Below are 14817 nucleotides of genomic sequence, written 5' to 3'. Positions count from 1 at the left end.
AATGAAAAGCTGTTGACTTTGAAGGCAGCAGCGTAACAGACTGGTGGTCCACCTGAGAGGAAACGATTGGGTCATAAACACAGAGAGCTGATAAAAGCCTTTCTCCTGAGTCAGAGTCACTGTGTGAGTTTGAGTTAAACATTAACGGGACACCAGCAGCACCGACTTAAACACTCTGCTCTTAGTGTCACACTTGGAAGTTTTAACTCGACGTCAGAAGCGACGGGTTTAATCCTTTCTGTGATTCTTCACGTTTTTGATTCTTTTCTTCCATCAGAGCGGAGAAGCAGCGATGGGGAAACTCTGCGCAGTGATTTCCTGTTTGCTGCTGAGTGTGGGAGCGGTGACGGCCCAGGGAGGTATGTGTGTGTACTCACAATTATTATGAAGATACCAGTTACATTAGTCATGGTAGTGCTCAAACAGTTAATTAATACTATGAAAAGTGTTAGTGTTTGAGATGTACACTGTTTCTTTATTAACCCTTTATAAAAAGTCAGAAATCATAATTTGTCCAAAACCCAAATATATTCTGTTTACTACCATCAGCAATGGAAGAAGTACTCAGACCTTGTACTAAGAGCAGCAATACCACGGTGTAAAAATTCTGCATTCCAAATATTACAAAATGATCAGCATCTAATGTACTAAAAGTACCAAAAGTACTCATTATGAAGAATGGTTGATATAATAATATACATTATATTATTGGATTATTATTATTGATGCATTAATGTGCTCGTCACTTTAATGTTGCAGCTGGTAAACACTGTAAAAGTACTTTAAAATGTTTTTTTTCAACTTCTTTTGGATTTACTGAAAAAGTAATTGGTGATAAGGATAATAAGGAAGCAGATTTGTATTCCTGTTAATATCATGCTTGGGGTCATATAAAGGAGACACACCTTGTGAAACGTGTTTCAGCTCTCTTACTGAGTCCTACATTTACTTTAAATGAGTATTTCTATTTCATGCTACTTCTATTTCACTACATGACAGAGGGAAACCTTTTACTTCCCTTTTCAAACAAGAGTTTGGAGTTTGAATGACCTCTGACCTCTGTGTCTGTGCTGCAGCTCAGACTCAGATGAGTGAGCGTCTGCTGCCTCAGTGGCTCACCGGGCTCATCGCCGTCGCCGGATTCCTCTTCCTCACCTTTGTCGGCGTCCTGGTGAAGAAGGCCTGGTGTGAGGAGCCAAGCAGGTCAGGCAACTTTATATATATATATATATATATATATATATATATATATATATATATATATATATATATATATATATATATATATATATATATATATATGGAGAGCATTTATATATATGAGAGCACTCATTTTGACAGAATAGTGACTAGAGTTGATTAGACACAAATTGCAGGATTCCTTTTGTTGAAATATATTTGACTTGTTTTAATATAAATAATAAAATCCTCCATTGATGTACAATAAATCACTATTTTAAAGAATTGTTCACTTTGTTTTGCTGCCTTGTTAGTAACAGTTTGTAAGCTGGATTTTAAAAACTTCTCTAAAACAAAAAATTAGTAATTAGTACGATACTCTATACTCTTCTACTCCACTACATTAATCTGAAAGCTGTAGTAACGTTGCAGGTTAGCATTTACATATATTCCTTTGGAAAGTCAATTAACCAATCATTTCTTTGTTTATTTAAAACGTTTTTTTCATTGGGCATTTTATGCTTTATTATAATAATAATTATAATGTTTGACAGTGACAGTGGAGAGAGGAAATGTGTGGAAAGAGGGTAGGGAATGATGGTGGTACTGAGGACTTGCTGCTCTGGGCATTGTGCCCATGTGGTATGCGTCCTACCGGGGTCACACAACCAATTATTTATTAAACAGAAAATTAATCAACAGCCATTTATTGATCAAAAATGAAAAATCCTCTGTTTTCTATCCCAGTAAACTGATTTGTTTGGTTTGTTGGTCGGGCAAAACATTGAATTATTTTTGGACAATTTACAGACAAAACATTTGATTGATAAAATAATCGTATTTGATAATTGTATTAATTGTTATTTACAGCTTTATGCTGATGAAAGAAAATCGGAAAACGTTCAACGTTCACATTTTAGCTTGTAGACTTTCTTTTTGGTGTCAGGTGTAAATGTTTGAGTTTTGTTCAGGGGGACTCTGATTCTAGCTTTGCTCTCAACGTCTTTACTTTCTGATATTTTATAGACAAAACTAAATACATATTAAATAATAAAGTCTAAATAAAGGGTATCTGTCTGCAGGAAGAAGACGTCTGAGGAGTTGGTGGGAGAAAATGATTTTGTCAACGAAAGCACCTATGACACCAGTCTGGACATGATCAGGTAGGAAAACCACTAAATACAAATAAATACTTTATATTATTTGTTCTCCTTCCCTCCAGAAACATCAGCTATAAGAAACACCGACAGGGAACATTTTACTGCACAATCAATACTTTTCTCATGTTAGGTATATTTTGCTGATAATACTTGTTGCTTAAGTACGGTTTTGAATGCTGGAGTATTTTTAGTGTGGTATTAGTACTTTAAGTAAAGGATCTCAGTACTTCTTCCAACACTGATAAATAAGTTTTAACACAGTGTGTTTGTCCATCAGGAGCAAAGAAGACATGAACACTTACGACACCCTGGTGACCAACGGCACTGAAGAAAAAGCTACCGCCATGTGACCGTCCCACAACGATCCTATTGGCTAACATTGTCCTCACTAACTCTGGACGGAGACACACAAAATACACACTTCTTTGTATAGAAAAAAAATGACATTTGATGAATTTCTTTGATAAATGGTGTCTTTGTTTTGTCGTACCTGTTGTCCCCAGCGGGTGGAGCTGAGAGTCAGATATTTCTTTATTTTGTTTTCTTGTTTATTCAACTTCTATCATGTAGCAGAAAGTGTGAGATTATTATATGGATAATGAATCATATTTATTGGATCTGATGCTTAAACTAGATCTATATATTAGGAAACTGTGTTTGCATATTTTTCAGTCACCTCTTGAGATTCACAGCAGTAAACTAGGAAAAGCAGCTGTCTGTCCTGTGATCCTGATTAATAAGTTATCTTTCCTAACAAACTGCTGTGTGGGCTCTCATTACTGATCAATGAAAGAATGACCTGTGATTAATAATTAAACACCGACAGTAAAGTCTCATTTTACAAAAAACAGTTAGTTCAAGTGTCTGTAATAACCGCAGGACAGTGGAGTGTCTGTGGTTAGTTCACATGTATAATAACAGCAGGACAGTGGAGTGTCTGTGGTTAGTTCACATGTATAATAACAGCAGGACAGTGGAGTGTCTGTGGTTAGTTCATGTCTGTAATAACAGCAGGACAGTGGAGTGTCTGTGGTTAGTTCATGTCTGTAATAACAGCAGGACAGTGGAGTGTCTGTGGTTAGTTCACATGTATAATAACAGCAGGACAGTGGAGTGTCTGTGGTTAGTTCATGTCTGTAATAACAGCAGGACAGTGGAGTGTCTGTGGTTAGTTCACATGTATAATAACAGCAGGACAGTGGAGTGTCTGTGGTTAGTTCATGTCTGTAATAACAGCAGGACAGTGGAGTGTCTGTGGTTAGTTCACATGTATAATAACAGCAGGACAGTGGAGTGTCTGTGGTTAGTTCATGTCTGTAATAACAGCAGGACAGTGGAGTGTCTGTGGTTAGTTCACATGTATAATAACAGCAGGACAGTGGAGTGTCTGTGGTTAGTTCATGTCTGTAATAACAGCAGGACAGTGGAGTGTCTGTGGTTAGTTCATGTCTGTAATAACAGCAGGACAGTGGAGTGTCTGTGGTTAGTTCACATGTATAATAACAGCAGGACAGTGGAGTGTCTGTGGTTAGTTCACATGTATAATAACAGCAGGACAGTGGAGTGTCTGTGGTTAGTTCACATGTATAATAACAGCAGGACAGTGGAGTGTCTGTGGTTAGTTCACATGTATAATAACAGCAGGACAGTGGAGTGTCTGTGGTTAGTTCATGTCTGTAATAACAGCAGGACAGTGGAGTGTCTGTGGTTAGTTCACATGTATAATAACAGCAGGACAGTGGAGTGTCTGTGGTTAGTTCATGTCTGTAATAACAGCAGGACAGCCTATCCTCGTAGCGGTTCCTGGAGAGTCTACCCACCAGAAACCTGTAGGTGAGCACAGACTGACCTCTCACACCTGTACTGGACCACACACACACCTGAAGAAAAAACAGACTATAATTAAATTACAAGAACGTATATTCCAGCAACGTATATTGTGCTCTCTTTACGTTTTAATAAAACAGAACAAATCAAACAGAGTGGACATCAGAACAAGCAGAAAGATCATTCACAACATTTTCCACACTAGCTGTCAGAGTCACATCAGAGCCAACAGAGAGCCTCTTTGGACCAATATCGATAAAATGGGAACTCAGATCAGTTTGGGGACGTCAGGTGATGGACTGATGGGTCTGGAGAGGCTGAGCTGCAGGTTTTTTTGAGCAGTTTAATACTCTTTTGTAGTTTTAATTCTTACAAGTTTCTGATTTACAACTTCTGCTATTTCTCCTCTTTCCTCAAAAATGTAATCTGTGAACAAAAAGTACCATCAGAGCCTGACTAGTATATTATTATATACGATTTTCTCCTAGTTCTCTCGGTATCGGCGTATGAGGTCTGATCAGGAAGAGTAAACGTCAGCAGACATGTGTCCGAAGTCTTTTAGAAACACTATCTCCATTACACAGTTTTTCCAGCAGAGAACGCTGTAAAATATCCAAAATACTCCCAAAAAAGGACCATGTGATACAATTTTTGTAGTCAAAATTGATCAAAAATGTCTCTTTTTTTATGTTAATAACTATTGGTCTTAATTATTGATATTGGCCTCATTTTGTAGGAGTTTGATTCGAGACTCTAAATCCTGCTACAGTGTGGTGCGATTTGTGTCAATAATCTCAACCTTGGGACAATTAAAGACAAAGAATAGTCCATACAAAACCTGCAATGGAACCTGCTAAATGCTGTTTCCCAGAGTCAGTGTTTCAAGTGTTTTTTGGCCGTGAAATATTAAAAATGATTAGCTCAAATAAAAAAAATATCAGTATTGTGAGAACCTGCAGACTGCTCATAACAGTGATGAGAGAGTAGAAGAAAAAGACTGGATTTGACTGATGGATGTTTGCTGCGTTTGATCTCTTTAAAGGGAAGTTAGCATCGCGGCTCGCTGCACTGGAACAACATGACGAAAGGCGTGTTCGTTATCACAAAACACAACCGCTGTCCTGCATCGCTTAGAACTCAAACACGGTCGTCACTGAGTAACTTAAAACGCCTCGCTGAGACAGGATGAACGTTACAGGAGGAGGCGGGTAATGCAAGCTTCACTGTAATTTAACTCATCTATATAGGGCATGGTGACCATGGTAACACAACAGAATATGGCCTGTAACAGACACGGACGCTCAGCAGGACGAAGACAACAGAGAGAGACGAGAGCCTCCTGTAAGAGAATCACACTCCTTCTCAGAGTCATAACTCAGTAAAACATGAAGAAGCAAACATGAAACACAAATTATATCATTCAGTGCGATTTACACTTCCACAGGATATCATTATCTCCAACGTCCATTCAGAATAAAACGTCCATGACTCCACTTAGAAATCCACAGAGAAAAAGGAGCTGCAGAACTTGCCTGAGAATCATCATGTTTTTAAGTTTTCTACAGTATGAAAGTGATCCAGTGATAGTTGTCTGTACATCCATGGGTGCACTGCAAACAGGAGCTGCTAATAGCTAATTCAGCTTTCTATGGTGCCAACTGGACTAAATGTCAACAAATTTAGGCAACAAAGAAATTGTTACATTGTCTGTGGATAAAAACAATAGAACTTCTGCAGCCTGGGGTCACATGAAATAATCTTCACACTTTTCAACTCTATGTCTTCGTAATTTTAATAATTTTAGCAGTTGTATTTCACAGGAATTGTCCTTCAAAGAGCGGCTCAAACTAGTAGTTATTCATCTATTGTGCTCTGACTAAAAAAATCCCTCTAGTTTCTCCATAAATAGTATCAAATTACATATTTCTTTCCAGGAAACTTGTGAGGAAATGATGAAGAAATGATGCAAAATAAAGTGCAACCTCAGCTGGTTTTTGGCAGCGACTCTGAACGAGTCCTGGGTGAAGGCGAACCAAAGCTGCAGGGTTTCCGTCGAGGTTTCTGACTGTTTGGACAAAGATTCAGACACTGGCACAAACATATCGGTGCTCATAACAATAAAAAAAACAAACAAATTATACATTGTTAATTTCCAGTGAGATCACAAAAATAAATTACAGTTCATCGACTTTGACATCTTCAAATAAAAGTACCAAAAATTAAGACAGTGATTGTGACAAAAACAGGCTTAACATAAAGTATTTTGCACTTGATTGATATGTTTAAAGTACAGGATCCTGCTCAGCACAAACTGCTGCTGCTAAATACCTCCATTACACATCTAAATATCTGAAAGGATTAACAAACTGCGCTATCGTACTAGACTTTAGCATAACTCTGCAAACACACAACTAACGTTGTAGAATTGAAGTTTGAAAGCAACGGTCTGACATGTTGGTAAATCCTCTTGTTCTCCCTCTAAACTAAGGCTGTTCCATTGAGGTTAGCTATCGACATCTTTAGGTTACAGAAGCTATAAATTCGTACAACTCATGAGTTTAAATTGAGAGAAGGGAGAGACTTTGTCAGTTGTTGTGTGTTAGCCAATGTTAGCAATTGTTAGCAAATGCCAGTTTGTCATTTCAACCAGGGAGAGACGGCTACAGCGCTCACTAAAAGTGAGGTTTTTGGCTAAAAATAAGGTTTCAGCAGCTGTACACGAGTTCAAGGTTAGCTTTGTGCCAACGCTCATGTTTACTGAGTGGAGTTTTATTACTACATTAAAACAGGTTGCGGCTCACAAACTAGTTGGTACTAAACATTTACAGCCAGGTGTAACGTTGTTTAGCTAATTGACAAAGCTAATGTTAGCATGCTAACATCGCACTCGTTTTTACGGGAGCGTATGTTCCCGAGGTCCTCGGTCAAATGCTCAATGTATGTCTCCCTGGGTCAGTGAGGTTCAAACCACCCACCTATAGCTTAAGGCCTACTGATGTCACACTCCTTGAACGCCACACCCTCAATATAGCGATATAACTTTAGACATTAATATCCTCTCAGTGACTGAATGGATTTTTACAGTTCAAACTACATTTGAAACGTCCACCTCCCTTTGTTCTCTAACAATGTTCAACTTCAAAGATAGCCTTTACCAATCTCTTACAATGAGGACCCTGTGAACAATAGGGATGACCCTGTTTTTACAAGGATGACCAATGCATTAATTAAACCTAATGGGTTTTAATATATGTTGAGATTCCTGCATGGAATTAGTTTTTTAAGGGGTACACTAAACACTGAAAGGTTCCTAACATGAAAGCCATTTGTTAATTTCCGTATTTTAAAAAGACAATAGTTTCATTATTTAAGGTGAATATTAATATGTCTTTAGCTGTTTTTCCAACCCTTTAATCCATGCAGAAAACCCACTAAAACCTAATAATTGACACTAATCGACAGTCAACTCTATAACATTTTCTATGTCACAAAGTCACCCTGATTTTAACCATTAAATGCTATTTCAACAACAATTCAACAAACCAAATTCAACATGTACATGTGATTGTTTTGAAGTTGTTTCGGGTGGATATCCCCCCCCCCCTGCATACAGTCTTTGTGCTAAGCTAAGCTAACCACATCCTGGACCTACTGAACAATAGTTTTACTAAATGTCAGTCTGTTGCTTTTATTCACACCTGCTTCTAGAAAGCTTTTCATAATTTAAATCTCCACAGAGACACATTTCTATAATTTTCTCTCCATGATTAAAATCATGTGGAAGACACTGTATCTGTTGCCGGGGGCGACAGGGGGTCTCCAAGCCCACCAAGTCCTGAGAGTCATCTCCATGGAGACACGAGTATTTAACATTATGTCCTTTAAGTGTCAATATGGATTCATTACTGGAAGAAAAATGTGTGCGTACAAGGAATTCAATGTTGATCACGGTTTGTGTTGATGATGGCACTTTTTATAAGATAGCTAACTAAAGAGGAAACTCTAACAGACTTCCCTGATTTAACAGAAATGTGGTGAAAAACTTCAGTAACTGTTTGTGTACATCGTGTAAATAGAGAAAACCTAGTGTGTCTCTATTATGAAGGAACTTTTAACATGGTCTGTTACGGATTAAGAGTTTTGATTAAGGTTCATTGTTTTCTGAATTGAAATAAAATGTTCCATTTGTTTGACAAAATCCAACTGTTACTGCCATATTTGAAAAAAACAACAACAGATGTTGCTCACGATCAGTAGTGTTACAGTTTACACACTCTGCTCCCCGCTGGTTTCCACATTTATAATTAACTGCTACTCGGTGTCTAGCGGCTAACCGGTCTTTCACCACAGAGGAGATGCTAAGCTAACGTGTGCGGCGGGGTCGGAGAACACTTCATTTCACTAACACGTCCCTTTTGTTCCTCTGAATTACAAACAAGAAAACAAACCCACCTGTTGTCTGTGTGTCTGAATGCATTAACTAGTGCAATAAAGTCACTCCGTCATGACTCCATATTGATAGTTATTTGTCTTTAGACAATATTCTCATTTAATAGCGTGTCTAGTTTCAGAGTTTCTCAACCTTTTCTGGCTTGTGACCGTGTTCAAGTGTCCGACTTCTCTTAAAGCCAAGATCCTCATGCTCAGACCTCAACAAATATCAATACATCAGATGTTTCTCATGACCACATGTACGTATCACGTGACCCCACCTGTGGCCCCACGCCGAGGTTGAGAAACTCTATTTCAGGTATTCAAGTGGTCATGCACTGGTGTCAGACATCAATGTGTACTGGTTTCACCCCACAGGAAGAGTGTGTGTGTGTGTGTGTGTGTTGGCACTGTCTGAAGCTGTTTCTTTTTTCTTTTTTGCACGTTGGAAAGTTCAGAGTTCACGATCCACTATGATTCGTAGTCCAAGAGTCAGAGTGTGTGAAGGAAGTCACAATAGCATCTGTTTTCATATGCGTGTGTGTATGCAGGTGATACAAATGTATATGCATGCAAGTGTGTGTGTGCGTGTGTGTGTGTGTGTGTGTGTGTGTTATGACAGGACGTCCAGTGTGACGGTGCCTCTCTGTTTCTTCAGGAGGGCGACCGCCTGCTCGTGTGTCGCTCCCTGCAGACTCTCTCCGTTCACCAACAGGATCTGGTCGCCCCGCTTCAGACGGCCATCCACCGCCGCTGCGCCCTGAAACACACACCAGCACCAAGCTGAATCCCTTCTCAAAACTCTTCAGGTTAGCAATCAACGTTCAGAAGCATGAACAGTTATTAATTAATAAAACTCAGATTAAATTAAGAGAAGGGAGAAAGTCAGTTTTGAGAGCTATTTTAAGTTTCTCATTTAACCCGGCAAAATAAGACGGCTAAAATGCTAGCTAACAATTAGGGTGCAGCACCTGTTATTAATTAAAGTAGCCTCCCTCGTTTTAATAGAAGTGTTTAGTAAGTGGAGTTCATCACTATATCAAAACAGGTTACACCTCACAAACACAGAAATACCTTCATGTTGTAAAATTTAAGATTTACAGCAATGCTTACTCCTCTTGTTCTCCGTCTAAACTAAGGCTGGAGATAGTTAGCATTTTATGAAGAGCGCTCATCCAAATTGAATCGAGTAAAACATTTGTATTTAACAAAACTTACTGATTAATACAACTCAGGGATTCAACTGAGACCTGTAATCACCTTTTGTAGGATGAGAAGAGACAAACTGCAGATTTAAAGTCTGTCATTTCTATCAGCAAAAGGCAGTTAAAGCGCCAAAGCTAGCTCAAAATTAGGAACCAGGAATTGATGCAGCATCTGTTCGTAAGTTGAAATGTAGTCCTTGTTTACTAAGTTTAGTGTTATCATAAATTTAAATCGGTTGCAGCTCACAAACTAGTTCTTAGTAGAGATATGATGTTGTTGTTTTTGTATTAACAGCCACTAACGACAAGGTGTAACTTTTGTGTAGCTAACGGACAAAGCTAACGTTAGCATGCTAATATCGGTCAACACATCCAACCTGAAACATGATAAATTGTTTAATAATCACATCAATCTGGAAGATTTTGAACATTTCACAAACACACAAATTCAAAATCAACATTATGCTAATAACATCGACTAAATTCAACAGTCAGTTAGCTTAGCATTATCAGGTATTTCCCTCTCATTATAAACTGTATGAACACTACCAAATCTGAAACACAGATAAGAGTCTAAATGGACTACGTTAATTTTCTTTGAGAGCGAGATAATCAGATGAATCCAGACCTGTTTAGCCTAGCTTAGCATAAAGACTGCAAGCAAATGGAAACAGCTTGCCTGGTTCTGACCTTGCTAAAGACGGTTTTGACGTAGATGGGCAGGTCTCCATGTGGACTGCCAAATCCTCCGACAATGCTGAAGCCGAGTCCCTCAGAGCCTTTCTCCAGACTGATGCTGCGGGGCCGCGGACCCCTGAAGAAGAGGAGACAGAAGCGGGTCAGATTCAGTTAAGCACCACCTGTCGTAAGTGTGTGTGTGTTTGTGTGTGTGTGTGTGTGTGTACTCACTCTGGCTCTGCTGTGTGTGTGTCAGTGTTGGCCGACAGACTGGAGCTGCTGGACAAACTCTCCACCTGAGTGGCGATGGCGCTGATGTTGGTGTCTGCTACCACCTGAGAGAGAGAGAGAGAGAGAGAGAGAGAGAGAGAGAGAGAGAGAGAGAGAGAGACGGAAAGAGAATGTGTCAGTTGCTTTAACTGAATTCAATTAATTACACACAGCATCCAGCTGCACTCAAGTCACGGCTTCAATATCCACAGAAAATGAGTCAGGAGCATCTGTTCTTCAGCAGACTCATTTATAATACAACATAACAATGCATACTGAAATGTAGGATCCAGTGTGTTTGGACTAAAACTCAGGATATCTCCACCTCTGCTGCTCAGATTTGGACCGTTCTGTTTTTGATCCGTCTCTCATAAATCAAAAAAAACAAAACAGAAACAATACAATGTCTAAGAATTCAGAGCACTAAAAATACTAATAATTCAAAGTAGTCAACTACGTACAAACGAGAGACGGAAAACAAACACACAAAGAACGACAAAAACAAAATGACACAAGTAATCATTTAAACACTTTTATCTTGGGAGGATATACTCCTTTTAGTAATCAGATTGTTATAACTTATACATCATGAAACATTTAATTATTAACAACCTTTGAAGGGACTTAAGCCGTTTTAAATCTGTCTCTCACAACAACAACAACTACTTTATAGAAGTGAAATACTAAATAACTGAGCTAAAATACTTTACTGACTAACTCACAGAACTCACAAAACTAAAGCAGAGAACCAGTTAAAACACCTGACTATAAATCAGACAGACTGACAGAGAACCAGCTGCCTCAGAGCCTTTGGGCAAACAGCCAAATATAAACTCTTATCGGAGTCTCTCTGCTGCAGGCTGATGAAGCTTCATTATTCCTGCCTGCTGCTGCTATCGCACTCCCAGCATGCAACAGTCAGCCTGCTGGACCACACTGATAAAATACACAAACACGCACACTCACGTATACACACACACACACACACACACACACACACACACACACACACACACACACACACACACACACACACACACACACACACACACACACACTTTACTGGAATTTGGTTGAAAAGTATCAATGATTTGCGTCGCTGAAAATTTGGAATTCTTTAAGGATTTCTTAACATCTGGAACTTTTTTTGTTTTCTCATGAACTTTTGCGTTCACTTAAATGAAACCAACAGTAATGGGAAAGAAGTATTCCGATCTTTTACTTGAGTAAAAGACTGATATGTGATTCTACATAACATTATTAGATCATTAATACTTAACTAAATCAATGTTAGAGCAGCATTTTACTGTTGTAGCTTCCCGAGGTGGAGCTAGTTTTTACTACTTTACATACAGTTAGCTAGTTTAGTCCAGTGGTTCCCAACCTAGGGGTTGGGCCCCTCCAAAAAATCACCAGATAAATCTGAGGGGTCGTGAGAGGATTAATGAGGGAGGAAAGAATTGAAAAACAAGTTCTGATACAGAAGCTGTGCGGTCATGAAACTAAACCGTGTGTTTTATGAAAAAGAAAAAAGGATAAAATATAATGAATCAAGTAAAGTACAATTTGTACAAATTCAGTACTTGAATAAATGTATTTGCTTAATTTACAGTACTAAAAAGGAGTCCAGGTGACATCATACTACCCACAGATCAACACAATTAATACCTACAGTGTATCATCATTAATAAAAGAGCACTAACTAGAATTACCGCCTTGAGGATGTATGCCTCCACCAACCAGTCAGTTTACATCCATGTCGGTCCAAAATGTGATCACTTCATCATTTTATCCTATTAGACATTTGTGTGAAATTGTCATGATTAGCATTTAAATTCGTTGGTTATGGCTATGAATGTGTTTTGTGAGGTCACAGTGATGTTTGACCAACAAAATCTAAACAGTCAATCCTTGAGTCCAAGTGGACGTTTGCGCCAAATTTGAAGAAATTGTCTCAAGGTGTTTTTTTTACACACAACTTCTAACTAGAAAATATAAACCTACACTTCCAAGTTTCCATAAAACCTTTGACAATACAGGGTACGCCGAGTTCAAACCGGCTGACGGGGTTTCAACATCTGATGGGTCGCAGAATAAAGGTGCAACACCGGCGGAGTTACCTGCAGGCTGATGTTTCCGTAGCTGTTCTTCAGCATGCCGACGACGTCGCTGTGTGACAAACCGTCCACAGACTGACTGTTGATACTGACGATCCTGTCGCCCACCTGAACAGACACACACACACACACACACACACACACACACACACACATACATACACACAGACCTGCTTTATTCACTTATGGTGGTTGTTATTGTGTGTCACGTAATCCCATGTAGGCTGCACCAGTTTAACGGTATGACAATGATAAAACACACAACCAAACGTCGGTCTACCTTGAGCCGGTGTGTCTTGGCGGCGACCCCGTTGGCCTGAATCATAGCGATGAAGATGGGGATGTCACCCAGCGGGCTGCCCTTCCCCCCCGCTATACTCACCCCGAGGGAGTCGCTGACACTCTGAGGGGGGAGAGAGGGAAGACTTGCTTCAGGTGAAGCCTGAGAGAAAAGGATGCCTTATGATTTCCACATTTTTTGCATGTGTCTGTCTGTAGGGCACAAACTCCGCATCTTACAATATTTGGTCGACCATTTTTCAGACAGCCGATGCTCTGGCGTCACATAATCTGATGGGTCACAGAATAAGGTGTAACACCGGCAGTTCCTGAGGAATCTCATCAGGGGTCAGTCCAGGGGTCAGTCATGTTATTTTTCTACAACTACTTCTTTGAAAACTGCAGAACATTTTTCCATGATGTGTTGGTACCAATCACTAACTATCCAGAAAATAAGTCTTCACAGAACACCGTCATTATAGATCACGAGTCCCTCTCTCAGGTTTCTGGACACGAAAATCCTTCACAACACACAAACCTCATTCCAGGACCGAACTCACCACCCCAATGCCTTCCTCTGACAGTGGACGTTTTCCTTTTTTATACTTTCTATTTTTTTAATTGTTGTATTATACTGTTGTATGTGAGCAGTATGTGTACTACTTGTGTAATACTTTTTCATTTACCCTTGTGATCTCCACTGTACGGACGCCAGCATCTACCCCTACACAAGCAAAAGAGAAATAACAGTGATCAACATTTAACCAGTCCAAAATTAAAACTGAAGTGCAATCAATCAATCAATCAATCAATCAATCAATCAATATATATATATATATATATATATATATATATACACACACTATAATAAAACAATATATCACATCACATCATTATAGCCTGAAACAAGATTAAAGACATTAAATTCCCCTTTTAAAACCCATTTAAACTGAATATATTAGAAATCATTAGCTATCATTAAGCTATCCCTAAATATCAGTAACTGAAGAATTAAGGTAATTAAGGTATTTAAAGCACAAATCCAAGGGTCATTTTCATTTAAATCTTTACATTAGAGGCCCTTCATTTATCAATTATGGTGATGATTCAGGATTTAATGTTACTTGGTAAATTTTGATAATTTTTTACTACTTAAAAAAAACTTAATCCCCACAGAAAACCCAGCACACTTCCTCTAGTACAGTTCATTATGACCTCAAACATGCAGGAAGTCGTTTCATGCTTCCTCTACCTGTGCTGTCAGAGCAGGAAGTGATGTCACGGGTGGACTTTGTGCTGTTGTTGAACGGCAAGGGCCCGGTGGAGGTCGACGTGGGGGGGTCAGGCGTCACCCGGTCACATGATGTTGAGGTGTTGGTGAGGGGCGGAGCCACTACACCTGAGCTGTTCCCACTCACATGACTCATCTGAGACAAAGAGAGAGTTTCTATGCAAACATGGTACCTCTTGTTTCTTCCATCGGGTGTTTTAGAAATCAACTGTTTGTTTCTAATGCCATGTTTTCTTTTTCATACACTGTGTCACATATCCGCTTTTGCAACACCTCTAAGTATACTTGAACTTTGAGAGGGAATAAATACATTTTTACTATATTTATACTATATTTAAGTACAGAATCCTCGACCCAAAAACCAAGTCTGAAACCTCAAA

General features: G+C 39.1%; 2 protein-coding genes across 3 annotated transcripts in view; one reads left to right on the top strand and one right to left on the bottom strand.

The window, feature by feature from the left end:
* The first annotated feature begins 124 nt into the window (after nucleotides 1–124).
* Nucleotides 125–3097, top strand: pdzk1ip1 (PDZK1 interacting protein 1). The gene is made up of 4 exons (XM_068707170.1): nucleotides 125–359; nucleotides 1077–1203; nucleotides 2262–2342; nucleotides 2617–3097. The coding sequence occupies exons 1-4, from the start codon at nucleotides 293–295 to the stop codon at nucleotides 2687–2689; spliced, it is 348 nt and encodes a 115-aa protein (XP_068563271.1). The 5' UTR covers nucleotides 125–292; the 3' UTR covers nucleotides 2690–3097.
* A 1179-nt stretch (nucleotides 3098–4276) lies between these two features.
* patj (PATJ crumbs cell polarity complex component) overlaps nucleotides 4277–14817 on the bottom strand; it is a 116677-nt gene continuing 106136 nt past the window's right edge. For both annotated transcript variants that reach the window (XM_068707831.1, XM_068707832.1), the window contains 7 exons: nucleotides 14399–14573; nucleotides 13833–13870; nucleotides 13148–13270; nucleotides 12871–12975; nucleotides 10712–10815; nucleotides 10493–10616; nucleotides 4277–9357 (listed from right to left, as the gene is read on the bottom strand). In XM_068707831.1, coding sequence (XP_068563932.1) covers nucleotides 9211–9357; nucleotides 10493–10616; nucleotides 10712–10815; nucleotides 12871–12975; nucleotides 13148–13270; nucleotides 13833–13870; nucleotides 14399–14573 — 816 coding nt within the window. In that variant the 3' untranslated portion in view covers nucleotides 4277–9210. The remainder of the gene's footprint in view (nucleotides 9358–10492; nucleotides 10617–10711; nucleotides 10816–12870; nucleotides 12976–13147; nucleotides 13271–13832; nucleotides 13871–14398; nucleotides 14574–14817) is intronic.

The sequence above is a fragment of the Cebidichthys violaceus genome, unplaced genomic scaffold (genome assembly GCF_023349555.1).
Source record: "Cebidichthys violaceus isolate CVI_PGR_0920_01 unplaced genomic scaffold, fCebVio1.0.p SCAF_13, whole genome shotgun sequence".
Classification (NCBI taxonomy): domain Eukaryota; kingdom Metazoa; phylum Chordata; class Actinopteri; order Perciformes; family Stichaeidae; genus Cebidichthys; species Cebidichthys violaceus.
The sequence above is the reverse complement of the archived record's forward strand: the minus strand, read 5'-3'. Positions and strand labels throughout refer to the sequence as shown.

Excerpts from the sequence above, each read along its gene's own strand:
- pdzk1ip1 (XM_068707170.1), top strand. The coding sequence starts at position 293 with ATGGGGAAACTCTGCGCAGTGATTTCCTGTTTGCTGCTGAGTGTGGGA. Across the intron at positions 1,204-2,261 it reads TGGTGTGAGGAGCCAAGCAG|GAAGAAGACGTCTGAGGAGT; the intron begins GTCAGGCAACTT and ends ATCTGTCTGCAG. Across the intron at positions 2,343-2,616 it reads ACCAGTCTGGACATGATCAG|GAGCAAAGAAGACATGAACA; the intron begins GTAGGAAAACCA and ends TTTGTCCATCAG.